We start from the raw sequence: 14,306 nt of genomic DNA, 5'->3' as shown, positions 1-14,306 counted from the left end.
AAGAAGCGAATCGCTTATTTAGAATTTCTGAAAAGTAAACCGGAATCATTTTCATTAAAAATAAAAATGCATTTAATATCAATAAAAAGCAGTCTTGTGATAGATAAAGATATTGTAATTAACCACTAATCGCGCACTTTTACCGTTTCTTACAGATGAAAAAAATTTCTTTTATGCAGAACTTCATGAAATAGCAGATAGCTTCGGAATTAGCACTAATGCCACATAATGCGCGACACGGATCGCATTCACTTTAATTAATGACCAAAAGCACTATAAAAATGCGAGGATAACACACTTTAACTCACCCTAAATCGTGCACTTGATAATAATTGTATATAAATAACCGAAAATTCTTTCAGATGATTGTGGATTACTGCATTGTGATTTGATAACAATCAATCTCATCCTATGCAAATAACAAAAATTCTGAATATGAAATGATTCATTTTCATTCAGATACAAAATAATAATGAGTCCATCCAATTGGATATTTTCCCTTGCAGGAACTGAATTTCACTTTTAGTAATTTAATTTCTTTCATGTTTCTAAAGATAGGGTTTTGAATCGATTGTCCCCCCCCCCCTTTTTTTTTTTTGAGCTAGAGTGTTGAAACTTTACGCACTAACGTATTCTCGGTGACTATATACAATTATAATATTTTCAGATATTAATTGTTTTTTTACCCGGTTAATTTTATTAAGTTTTGATTCCATATAAAGAGCGCCACCTGGTAGGAAATTTGAGAAAAATTGATTTCAGAAGCCTTTAAAAATTTATTATGAATTATAAATTATAGACTAAAAAAAAAAAAAAAAAAATTCTACTTTTTAATTTTATGACATGATGGCATTTATTTAAAATATGTTTGAATTCGATATCTGTGTAGCACAAAAGTTGTTTTGATTTTTATTCCTATCAATGATAATTTCCAGAATTTGTTCTTTATATATCAACTAATTTTTTTTAAACATCTTCATAATTTTTTTTCTCTTGAATGCAATATCCACAAATAGCGTGAAGAAAAAAAGTTTGGTCCTTATAAAGTCTGTGATATTTTATCACAAGTTCAGAGCATTTCTCCTTGAGATTATAAAATTTCTTATCAAGATTGCACAATTCTATAACACATAATATTGTTTCCGTGTTAATTCTTAAAAAATCTCCATTTCTTTCCAAATGAAGTTACAAAATTCTGCGCATGACCTAATTGCAACTGTCGTATGATAAGGGGGGAGGGAGGAGAATTGACGCTGTAAAATTCTTTGTACTATATATAGACTATGTTTTTAGATCTGTCGTAATAGACTGTATTTCCAAATAATATGTTATTTAACAAAACTTCTAATCCTATATTTATAAAGAAAAAAGAATATGAATACAGAAGTTACTTTTGTAAATGCTTCGATGTATATCGATGTCATTTTAGCGTTTTATTAAATTCCTATTCAGTAATTTTCATTTCATGCATCATTTTCGATATTATAGACCTCATTCTGGTGTTCATGCTCGTCAGTATTCTTCATGAAGCTCTTTAAATCACTACAAAAAATGAGTGACATTTTTATTGATTAAGACACAAAACATTAGCTAAGACGCACATATTTTATTTACAGTTTTTAATTAATGCAGAACTAATATTGGTCAAACTGAATGTCAAATAACGACACTTAATTACAATGTAAAGTTATATTCTTGGTTCTACAAATGAAGATATTTCTTTTCCTCGATTAATGCCTTTGTGGTGAAAAGGTGGACGATAATATGCCAATTTTACATGCTATAATGTGTAATTCTTCAACCTGGCCACTTTTTGCCCGTAATAAAGTAATAAATATTTATTAATTTTGCAGGCTTTCATAAAATTTTACGAAAAGGCTCATTTGTTTCCTCGCAGGGTTTTTGTATTTTGCTTATCAACTAGTGTATATAATTGCGGACGTTGCAAATGGTGTTATCGCCGCATTAGAAGAAACAAAAACAAAAACTCAAACAAGTAAACATTTACAAAGCGTTTTAAACATTTAAAATGTAGAAGAACGCTTGAAGCGCGTTACGGCCGCCCTGCAGAAGTTTCACTTGAACGCACTAGACGCGTTACAGACGACGAAGAGATTAAACAACAACAACAAAAAAATTGAACTAAGTGTAATCTTACTGCATTATTGTCATTCTGATTTTTACCATTCAAAGAGTTTTATAAAAACAAAAATAAATGACAGTATCATGGCTCCAGGTTCGGCCTTCCAGATGTAACATCATTTCTTAACTACAATCCAGTACACTTTTACGAGCCATTCCAGGCGGCCATAATTTTCTTTTGCCATGGAGAAAATTGATTCCTAAATGATTATCCTCTTTGACTCCTTAATCTGTTTTCATTAATGTTTTAGAATATATATTTGAACTATTGTGTATTTTGAATTACTCCCAAGCCACAAAACAATAGCTTTCAATTGCATCAAACTAATGGCCTAATATTTCGTTAAAGAAATTCAGCTTTTGACCTGGTTTATGCTGATTCATCATGATTGCTTCAAGAAGGAGCTACCCGGGCAACTAACTACCCATGAAGCCAGATTGGGAGCGTGGAAGGGGAAAAACATTGATTTAAGAGCTGAGGAAAAATTTGGATTTTAAAATGATAATGATGTCAATTAAGTTTATCGAGCCATTCCTACTGTTTCTGCTGCAATAGTATTCTGATTAGACGCAGAAAAGAGAATGGTTATTGTAATTAAAACATGATAGAATTGAATTTCTGTTATTTTCATACCAGTGATGGAACGAAAATGGAAAACCAAGTATTGCCACGTGGTTGAAAATTTGGAAACAGAAAAAAAAGTCAAACGAATGGAAAATTGTGAACTAAAACATCGAAGTGTTCACGAGAGTGACAAACTTAAGTTAAGAAACATGTCGATGACTGGTAGTTATCATTTAAAAAACGTTTCTAAACTTTGTATTTGTCAACTTTTTTTTTTTTTCGAGAGCCGCATTTGTTTTTACATTACTTCTTATCCTGAAAAATGCAATTCAGTTAATATTCTATTAAGGTTTTGGTTCAAATAAGCTATTTTGTCTTGTCTAAATTGCAGTTATTTTGAGTTTATTTTTTTGTTAACATTAAGTTCATTGTTATTTAGCAAATGGAACTTATCACTTCAAAATATTGGTCCCTTCTGTTGCTGCTGGAGCTATCATTGGTAAAGGTGGAGAGACAATTGCTCAGTTACAAAAAGATGCAGGAGCTAGAGTGAAGATGTCAAAAGCCACAGACTTTTATCCAGGTACAATTTTGCTCATCCATCAAATAAAATGTGATTGAAAAAATTGCCTCAATAGAGATAATTGGTATTTAATACATGTTGTTGCTAATAAAGTACTATGTTTGTATTAGGACAATGCATGAACTGACAGACTTTAAAAGGGCCGCAGTGGCTTGGTGGTAAGGTCTCGGCTTCGGAACCGGAGGGTTTCGAACTCGAGACCCTATCCCACCGAAGAATCGTCGTGTAAGCGGGACTGATGCACGTTAAATCCGTCGGTGCCAAACGTCCTCCCGTTGGTTTGGTATAGAAGTTTGGAGAGGGGGTGGCAGCTCAGGTGTCGTCCTCGTCATTTGACCGCTGCTCAAAATTACAAGGTCCGTTCCAAAATAGCCCTAGTGTTGGTTTAAAAACGGGACGTTAATATAACTAAACTAAGCTAAAGCTAGACTTTAAAAAAATCATGCTATTCGAATTCCTGAATGCTTTTGAAATTGTAGAAGATATTTTTGATAAGAACATATACGTTCTTACTTACAAAAGCATTTCAGAATGAAGTCCTTTTAAAGAAAAAAAGTCATTACTACAAAAAATAATATTTTAACATTAATACTAGTCTGCTTTTGTTGCTGATATACAATAATGCCCTATTTAAAACAGTTTCCTTGATTTATTATGAAATGACTTTAAAAAAAGTGGCAATTATGCATTTGCATCATCAGAATAGCTTATATTTTAAAAATTTATTGTCAGAGGCTTCTTTCTGTTCTTCAGTTGCTAGTAGATTTTCCAACTGAAGCAAACATTTGATAAAACTTGTTGAAATTATAATTTTTTAACCCAAATATAAGTACCATTGAAATAGATTTTTCACTTCTCATAATAGACATTCAATAAATGTCAACGAAATACGATTTTGGAAATGTGTTGTAAATTAATAATTAATATCAATTTATGTATTTGCTACTAGACAATGCATTTCTCTTTTCCACACATGAAGTCAGAAGTTCATATGTAATCATTAATTCCACATAATTTTTTTTTCAACTGGCTTATCTACAAGCAAATATCTTTCATAAAATTTGTTGAAAAGTCATTCTGAAATACTTGCACCTTTTCAGACAGGCATGTTACCATTACATACTTCCACTGGTCATATTATAAGCCCTTCTACAAAATACTTCTTAACATCGCCATATGGGCATTTCCATCCGACGCATAAAAATTTGTTAGCAGATCCCAGTTTATGATGATATGATTAGAAGTTGATGCATTTAAAATCAATTTAAAAGTTTATTAAATTCAACTCGATTTCACTAAAATAGAGAACAATATAACCATCAATCGGAATCTCAATAATAATAATTTGAAACATATACACCTCCTGTATATATCAGGGCCGCGGTTGGCTGGTAGTAAGGTCTCGGCTTCGAAACCAGAAGGTTTCAGGTTCGAGAAGGGATTCCACCGAAGAACCATCATGTCAGCGAGTCTGGTGCACGTTAAATCCGTCTGGGCCAAACGTCCTCCCGCCCGCTGGTGTGGTGGGGAAGTTTGGAGAGGTGGGTGACACCTCAAGTGTAGTCCTCATCATCAAAATTATAAGGTCCGTCCTAAAATAGCCGCAGTGTTGCTTTAAAATGGGACGTTAATATAACTAAACTAAACTAAACTAAACTAAAAAATCCTGTATATATTAACAAAACGTATTAACACATGCACAAGGTGTCACCAGATGTGTAAATTTACGAAACAGAAAAAATTATTTAATCAATTTGCTCAAAATACCATTGATGCCACAATGGCATGGTGGCAAATGTACAATCAATGGCATTTTAGTAGATTCAAATGTGATTAAAATAAAGTTCTAATTGTCATTTGTCTAATTGTCATCTACTAATTGTCATTTGTCTAATTGTCATCTACTAATTGTCATTTGTGTAGTCGCAGCTTCCCTTTGAAATCCGTTTCTAATTATTAGGTTGCAATTATAATTAAAGCTTTTTTTTTTAAAATTTACATTTAAACCGAAGTAAATGCATTACCGGACCTCTTATCTCGGATATATAACCGAGAACCATATTAAATAGTACTGATAACTCGCTTTTGGAAAGATTCAATAGCTTAAAATCCTCATAGCGTCCTGCTATTTCATCATTTGAAGTCAGAAATTAGTTTTAATCATTAGTTGCCATCACATGAAACTTTTCAATAGAGCCATTTTTTGATGAAATAATGTGCAATTCACTTATAATAGAGATTTCACCACAGGATTTTTGTAGTATAAATCACATGTCATATATAGGAGTGGCATATTTCCAAATTCGATATTTTAGTAATGTTAGTGCAATAATTTTTTAAAAATATATTATAACTTCTAAAAAACCTGTTGGCGGAAATGGATTCCTTTTGTCTTAAATTTAAGGTCACACACACATCCCAGTCCACTAATTTCTCCTGTAATTTCATAAGAGCTGAAGCTATGAGGATAAGACTGTGAAGGAAATGCAAAAAATAAGAGCTTTCTTACAAAATGTGTCTAGGTTAAAAAGCAATCAAAGTTGATAATTGATAATAACTTTTTAGCTCGTAACTTCCAAGTTACTGTAACCATCAAAAGTCTTTCCATTCAAAAGTTGTTTATTTTGATGACATGTAATTTTTCTTTCTGTCTTTAATAGTAAGGGAGTTATGGAGAAATAAATATTTCTGCCCGCCCTTCACTTGCACACCATTTCCACCCGCTTTGAGCGGATGGCTCATCTGCGAATGTGACCTTGATTTTCACTCTTTCTAAGACATCTCATCGCTGAATCATATCCTACCAAAAATACTCGAGTTCACAAGATAACGTAGGCAAAGCTTTTATGTATATATAAGTGCGGGCGCGCACGTGTGTGTGTGCGCGTGTTGAATGCAAATATATAAGAGTTTTTACTTCCGTGGTTTTTCTCGCGCTTCTTAAGACCTAATAATTGTAGTTTTAATTATTTGACCTTGGACTAGCGTATAATTTTAAAATTGTCGTCTTTTTTTTTTTTTTTTTTTTTTAACTGTTAAAAAGAAACTTAAAGATTTGATTTAACGTACAATTCTCCTGATTATTTACTACCCTTATTATGAATTACGCTTTGTTGTGCGAAATAAATATTATTTGAACCCATTCCCATTTAAACTCTAGCCATAGATACTTCTGCAACTTACTGTTGTCCAATGTTATAATCCTGCTTTGTTAATGAAATCTCTGCTTTGTTTTCCAAGGCTATGTTTCCTCTAAAATCAGTTTTCCTTTTATACGAAAAAGTTATGCCACATAGAGGGGAGGAGGAGGAAATTAGTGATCGATTTGTATATTTACGGAAGAATTTGCGTAGCTAACATAAAAAAAAAAATGTAATCATGTAATAAACATCTAATTCAAGAATTGATTTGTTCTCAATAATAACTTCGAAACTGCATCTGCTAAATGTTATGAAGAATGATATTGTTTTAAAAAAATATTTTTATTGATTATCATTCGAAATATTAATTTTTGAAATTTATGATTAGCTGAATGATGAATTACCTTTTATGAAATACATTGATTAAAACCTTTAAATTGAAAAACTGATGTAATTTTATTTTGTTTAGAAAGAAATTTTTGGTAATTTCATTGTATTCTATAAATGTTTGAAATTTTAATGATATTTATTTTTAACATTTTGGAAAGTTTAAATTTTGTTATTATGTATTTTGACGTTTTGAAATTGAGATTAGCATGCAAATCTAAAAACATTTTAAATTTTGGTATTAATAAGAAATGGTGTTTATAAAAAGAATTGACAAATCAAATTCAAATTGATATGTTGTAAAAAATTAGTTTTGAAATATTCCATAAATATTATTTGGTTTAAAAGTTAATATGATACAAGGTTTTAAGTTCTTGTGTTAGAGCATGGCAAATTGTTTCCGAAGTCTTAAGGTTAACTTGGCAATGCTGAAATGGACCAGATTGTCTTATTGACAAATGACGCAGTTCACGTTTCTTCGTGTCTTGGATTTATTCCTTAGGTCAACTATCAGCAGCAAATTCGCTTTCTTTTTTTACTGCGGATGAACCAAATCAATTATCACCAGCGTTTCGTTTTCAAAACGAAAAGGGAAAGGGATTTTCTCTTTTCTTTACATTGCATTTATTATATATTTTGCTCATTGTCTATTTAAAAAATGGAAAAAATACTAATTTAAACAGAAATGTGACACAGTACGACAGGAAGTATTTTGAAGAGTGAGAAAAAAATTGAATCGCCATCCTTTCACATTGTTATCTTAATGTAAGGGATATATAGGATGTTTCAATAAGTAAAATAATAATTAAAATACACGGTAAGTTTGATCAATTCCGACAAACAAAAAAGGGTGATAGAAGAGCCCATGGGGATCATAAAACACTATAGCGACTCTGTCCCATCCCCAACCGTTTGCAAATACAGCTACGGCAAATTCAATGATTTTATTCAAAATCGTGAGAAAATCCAAATTAAAAAAATAATTGTGCACATCTTCACGCAAAGTAAGCACATTCTGAATGAACAGTTCAAATAATTTAAGATGGTATTAGTTTCATGAAAATACATGGATTTAAAGATGAGTAATTAGCGCCGAAAAGTTGGCGAAATTCAAAATTGAAATATCGCCAAAATTTTTAATTCAGAATTCTGAAAAAACCGTACAAGCTACAATTTGTCAAATTTACCAAAAACTTGACCATACTATCGCCTTTCGAAAGAGCCCACCATAAACCATATAAGTGTTTTATTTGAGGAAAAATTCCTTTGTTGGCAACACAACCCTGGAAACGGTGTTTGTCGAATGTTTCTTTCAATGAACACTGATTTCCGTGATGTATTGCCAATGAAAGACTTAATTTCCCATGAAATAAAAAACATAAATGGTTTATGGTTCCTCATTCGAAAGCCGATGGTATGAATAAGGTTTTGGTAAATTTGACAGATTGTAGCATGTACGGTGTTTCTGGATTTCAAAATTAAACAGTTTGGCGATATTTCTATTTTGAATTTCGCCAACGTATCGGTGTTTATTACTCAGCTTTAAATCCATGTATTTTCATAAAACTGATGTCGTCTTAAAGGATTTGAACTGTTCATTCAGAATATGTGCTTACTTTGCGTGAAGATTTTTTAAAATTGGGATTTGTTTCATGATCTATGAGCAAAATCATTGGATTTGCCATAATTGGCAAACGGTTGGAGATGGGACAGGGTTGCTATATATTTTATGATCCCCATGGGCTTTTCTATCATCCTCTTTTATATGTCAGAATTGATGAGACTCATTGTAACGTTTCCCCTTTTCCCTCACATGGTTAATGGCATTCAGATCAGATGTAACGTCTTCCTCTTTTCCACACATAGTTATATGCATACAAACCTCTAGATGTAGATCCTTTTCATTAGGGGAGTCATTGTCTGGTCAATTGTTACTATATCCAGGTGTGGGAAAACAAATTTATATGCCGTCGTTTCAAATAGATCCATCATGTCTTCAAGGGTGAGGAACGTCAAAACATCCTGATGCTAAACTTTTTTCAGTCTCCTCAAGTCATCAAGAACCAATCAATCACCAGCAAAAATTGTCATTAAGTGGCAACCAGGTACACTTCAGCCGGCGTTAGCTGCGAATTGATTGTAATTGAATATGAATTGAATAATATGCTCAAGAAACCGGCGGCCACAAAGATAGTTCCAGAACAGACATTCCCTCGGTCGGGTTTTAACCATTGAGGAAGCTTTGCTGAGCTGCTATTGGGTGATAGAGAACTCAAGTTCATCCATGGGAAACCGAAGGCGGGTATCTGATGAAAATAAAATGCGTTTTTTCTTTTCCAGAGAAGAAGGAGAGAAAGTCTTCGAATTAGAATTCGGAGAGACTTCGGAGTGCGGAAAAGTTGTTCCTGATTTTTTGAGAAGCTCGGTGTGATTCGGGCTTCTATGTTAGGGTCCACCCAATAATGATCGGTGGATTTCTGGAGCGGCCCTGGAGTAGCCGTTTAGAGCGAACAGCATGTTAGCGGTTTTTTGGTGACTTATTCTTCAATTTGATCGAGGAACTATTTCGTGATTGAAATGTTATTTGATTCTTGTAAATAATATTAACCTAGATGAGAACAAATTGTAAATATCTAGAACTGTAAATAAAAGAATTATTTTGTTACTCTACTCTCTTATTTGGTCGGTCTTGGCCAAGTATTACAGCCTTATATTAATTGGTGGCAGCAGTAAAGGATAGAACTTTGCGCAGTATCTATCATTAGATAACTGGACTTGCGTTTGGGTTTCTAGTCCGAGAAAACTGCTACAACATCTAGGTTGGAAGAAATTTGATATAGGAATTTGCGCAGTATTTGCCAATAGGTAATTGGACTTGCGTTCAGGACCTGGGAGATTTCTAGTCCAAGAAACCTCGAAAATTCCTACGTTGGAAGGAACCTGCGGAAGCGATCAGTCCAGATCATCCAGCTCTTTTTTTAAAAAAACAGCCCTGAAGAAGCCAGTAGAACTCTCAGGAATCCACAAAACGGTAAGCTTGTTTATTTTCTACTTTCAGAGGCATTATCAGGTTTTAAAAAAAATATAATGAAAAATTATTTTTAAAAATTTAGGAAATTCATATGCTCTCAATTGTAATTAAATTTAAGATCTAAATTTTGATTTGTAAATTAATTGTATATTTATTGATTATTGTTGAGCATTGCAAAATTGTTTGATTGCACTGTGGCTTTAAGTACTAAGTTCAAAAGCTCCGAGGCTAAGAGTATTTTTGTTTCGGTAATAGTAGTATCGAGTTTAAACAAAACTTTATTGAGAAATTATTTAATGCGTTTAACTGAATTGAAATTAACATTAGAATATTTTCATGCAAGTTAGTAGAAAAATTGATGATGATTTTTTTTTAATTGTGCTGTGTATTTTTCTCTAGTTGAATGAAAAATAAATTTAAGTATGCAATATATGTGGAAAATTAGCGTAAGAAATTCCGATTTAATAATAATTTACTTGCATGTTTTTGCTTTGAAATTGTGAGTGTAGATTTAGTTTCAGAGACAATTGTTAAATTTCCAATTTCATTAAGAGAAAGAGAGAGAAAAAATGGCTTTCTAGCGAAATTTAGGAAGCTAGATTTGACTACGTCAGCTGAGGCATTAGGGATCGAAAATACCCCTCCTGATAGAGTAATAAACATATGCGGGAAGATTAAGGGTTCCTCAGATTTTGAAGAGGAAATTGTTAAAAATCAGTTACAAATTATCGTTCAGGAACGCGAAACCGTGGAAGCTAAAATCGCTGAATAAAGGGCTAGGGCTAGAGAAGCTGAAGCTGAAGAAAATGCTAGAACTAGAGTTAGAGAAGAACGGCGTACGAATTAGAGAAATTTAAAATAACTATTGCCGCTGAAATGGTTAGTTTAGCTTCGAACCGAAGTAAAAATAGTAAAAACCGAACTTGAGAAGACAGAGTGGGTGTCGCAACTTATTTCACTTTTGCCATTAGATCCAACACAAATTATCATTAAAGAGCCGAAAGAAAAAAATGCAGGATTATTGCAACATAAAGGAAGTTTTGCTAGATAGGTTTAAAATGAAACGGAAACCGTTAGATTAAAATTTATCCCGTATTAGAAAAACCCTGGCACATTATGGAAAGAATTAGTTTTCCAAAACTATTTAGAAAGTTGGTTAGATGGAACGGAGTCCATTGGGAAGAACTCAAGTCTAGACAGTGGAATTTATTTGTTAGACAACGGAACCGCGAATCTGAAATCGGAACAAAAATAAACTACGAATTTGAATGCGGTAGTTAACGCGTAGCCAAATCGCCAAGCTAGAGACAGCCCCCACGAACGCCATTCCACGGACGAAGACCCGGCGTTTATTGCCAAGGGCGTTTTGATTGATATCATTTTACCGTCCCGAAGAAAAAGACACTGCGAACTTTTTGAAAGTTAGTGCAGACCTATTTGTAGTGTCGCGGAGGGAATGCGAAACCTTGAAGCCCTATTTCGAAAGTGTAAAAAAGGAGGAAGGGATTTTTGTTTCAGAGAGATAATAGGTTATTTCGAAAACAGTGGATCATTTCGGGAAAGAGAGTTTTCAGTTAGTCGTATCGATGGCTTTCCGAGAGAAAATTCTGGCGTTATGTTCGGAATCTTCTGGGCATCTCTAACAGTAAGGATAGGCTGCTAAAGCATTATTTTTGGCCAAACTGCATAAAAGAAGTGGAAGAATACGTAAGATGCTGTGACCCGGGTCAACGAATAGGGAAAACTCGCGATAAGAAGAAAGCTCCGTTTAAATTGGTACCGATCATCACTTAGTTATTTTCGAAAATTAATATCGATGTAGTAGGACCCCTTCCTCTTAGTAATAAAAATAACCGATATCTATTAACGGCGATATGCATGTCCTTTAATATCCGGACGCAATATCTGTCGAGGATATAAGTTCCATATCGGTGACGGATGCTTTGTTAGAGATATTTAGCCGTATGGGGGTTTCACCGCGAAGTTCAGTGTGACCTAGGTATCGTGTTTAGCAATCAGTTACCGACGGAATATTTTGATTGTTTTGGCATTAAAATAACTCTTAGTTCTGTACACCATCCGCCATCGAATCCTGCCGATAGATTTCCTAGGACCCTCAAAAGCCTCTTGAAAGTTTTATGTCTTCATTTAGGGGATGATTGGGGGAAAAAAATCTCCCGGCAACCTTGTTAACACTACGTACTGTTACGCATGAGAATACGGGGTTTAGCCTGCAGAACTAGTGCACTGAAAAAATGTAAGGACGTCAGAAGTCCTATTATATAAGTATTGGGTCAAACCCCCAGAAAAAGACTCCTCAATAGTTGAATACATGTTCGAATTGATAAATAGGGTGAAGAGATGCCAAGAGTTAGGCGTTGAAAGAATGACTAGGTCCAGGCGAATCGAAAGAATTGGTAGGACAAAAAACGCAGTAGGCTGTAAATTTCTAGTAGGTGATCAGGTTTTGGTTTTCGCTATCTCTCAACCGAATAAATGGTGGGACGGGCCCTGGTGAAATCGAAAGTCAACTTTCGGACACAAATTATATTGTAAAATGGCAACTAAAAAGGACAAAAAACTAAAATATGTCACGTGAAACTGTTAAACCGTATCATCAAAGACAAGAAAAAATAAATCTTGTGATTAGTGGAAGTAAAGAAACCCTCAAAGATGAAATGGAGGGTTCGGGAATTCCATATCTGATCTTCGGTTCAAATGTGTATGATTTTGAGGAGATAATTAAGGATAGCGCTCTAAAGGAAAGACTCGGTTCATTAGAGGTCGACGAATTGCGAAAATTGTTGGGCCGTTATCAAAAGGTTTTTTAAATGAACCAAGGAAAACCCACCTAGAAAACGACCTAGAATTATTTAGTAATGAATCAGTTAGGTCGAAACCGTACCGCACCTCTCAGCGCCAGACTGAGATTCTTAAAATTGAAATTAGAAGAATCTTAGATTAAAAAAATTTTGAAATCGGTCAATACACTTCACCGATGATCTTACTTTAAGCTCTGGGAAGAGACCATCGCCCCTGTATAGATTACAGAAGTTTGAATTCTATTGTGCAAACGCAATATTTCCCGTTACTGAATATCGAAGAGCATGTCGAAAGAGTGTCCGCTGCAAAGTTCATTACGTTAATTGACTTAGTAAAGGGGTACTGGCAAATTCCCCTTAGTAAGCAGGCGCAACGTTATGCAGCGTTTGTAACACGTTTCGAAACCTGTGTTCCATTAAGAAAACCTTTCGGGTTGGTCAACGCCCCGTATTTCTTTAGTAAGCTCATGTCGCGGCTGTTAGAAAATTGGGAAAGCTTCGCCGTCCCGTATTTAGAAGACATTAGGATCTGTTCGCAGAATTGGAAGGATCAATTGAAACACATAAAGAAAGTCTTAAAACGTGTAAGTGACGCAAATTTAACTATTAAGCCGTCTAAGTGCAAATTTACCCAAAACCACACTAAATATCTGGGACATATCGTAGGCGAGGGAGTACGAACTCCCTCGGAAACCAAAATCAAGGCAGTCTTAGATTTTCCCTATCCCACTACAAAAACGCAAATTAGAGCTTTTCTGGGTTTAGCTGGATATTACGCTCACTACGTAAAAGATTTTTCTTTAATTGCAGCCCCCCATAACAAATGTTTTAAAGGGGAAGGTTAAAAGAGTTAATTACTTGGACAGACGAATGTAATCAGACTGTTGAAAAGTTAAAGCTCAGACTGACCCAAAAGCCAATATTTTACGCTCCTTACTATAAAAAGGAATTTATCCTTCAGACGGATGCTTCGGATATCGGAATGGGGATTGTGATGTCTCAACGCGACTCGGAAGGTGAAGAACATCCCATTCTGTATTTAAGTAAAAAAAATTCGAATGCTGAAAGGAAATTAAAACTGAGGTTGCAAATAAAGTAGGTAGTTAAAATTCTTTTTGTATTCTGTAAAAAAGTGTAAAGAAATGTTATCTTATTTAGCAGGTGAGGCAGAAAGCTGCCATACCCTAAGAAGTGTATAATTGTGTTTTTATTTAAGTTATTATTATCTTAACTTGTATATATAGTAATCAGGAAGATAAAATTTTAAATTTTGTGATTATGCCTCTGTCAGTAGTATGAACAAGTTTATTTGAGGAAAAGGGGATTTTTTTCTGTTAATTCCAAGAAAAAGTCCTTTCTGCAAGAGTTGTCTTCTGTGTTAGGGCCCACCCGGTAAAGATCGGTTGATGTCTAGAGCGATCTGGGAATAGCGTTTAGAGCTAACAGCCTTTTAGCGGGTTTTTTTTTTTTTTGGTGACTTTTTCTCCGATTTGATTGAGGAACTATTTTGTGATTAAACTGTTATTTGATTTTTGTAAATAATATTAACCTAGATGAGAACAAGTTGTTCGTTGTAAATATATAGGGCTGTAAATAAAAGAATTATTTTGTTACGCTACTCTCTTATTTAGCCGGT

General features: G+C 33.9%; 1 protein-coding gene across 3 annotated transcripts in view; it reads left to right on the top strand.

Moving 5' to 3' along the window:
• The window catches only part of LOC129960186 (RNA-binding protein Pasilla-like), a 74,289-nt gene that overhangs the window by 28,894 nt on the left and 31,089 nt on the right, over positions 1–14,306 (top strand). For all 3 annotated transcript variants that reach the window (XM_056073401.1, XM_056073402.1, XM_056073403.1), the window contains exon 3: positions 3,147–3,290. In XM_056073401.1, coding sequence (XP_055929376.1) covers positions 3,147–3,290 — 144 coding nt within the window. The remainder of the gene's footprint in view (positions 1–3,146; positions 3,291–14,306) is intronic.

The sequence above is a fragment of the Argiope bruennichi genome, chromosome X2 (assembly GCF_947563725.1).
Source record: "Argiope bruennichi chromosome X2, qqArgBrue1.1, whole genome shotgun sequence".
In the NCBI taxonomy this organism is placed as follows: Eukaryota; Metazoa; Arthropoda; class Arachnida; order Araneae; family Araneidae; genus Argiope; species Argiope bruennichi.
Note: the sequence above shows the minus strand (reverse complement) of the source record. Positions and strands in the feature narration are given on the sequence as shown.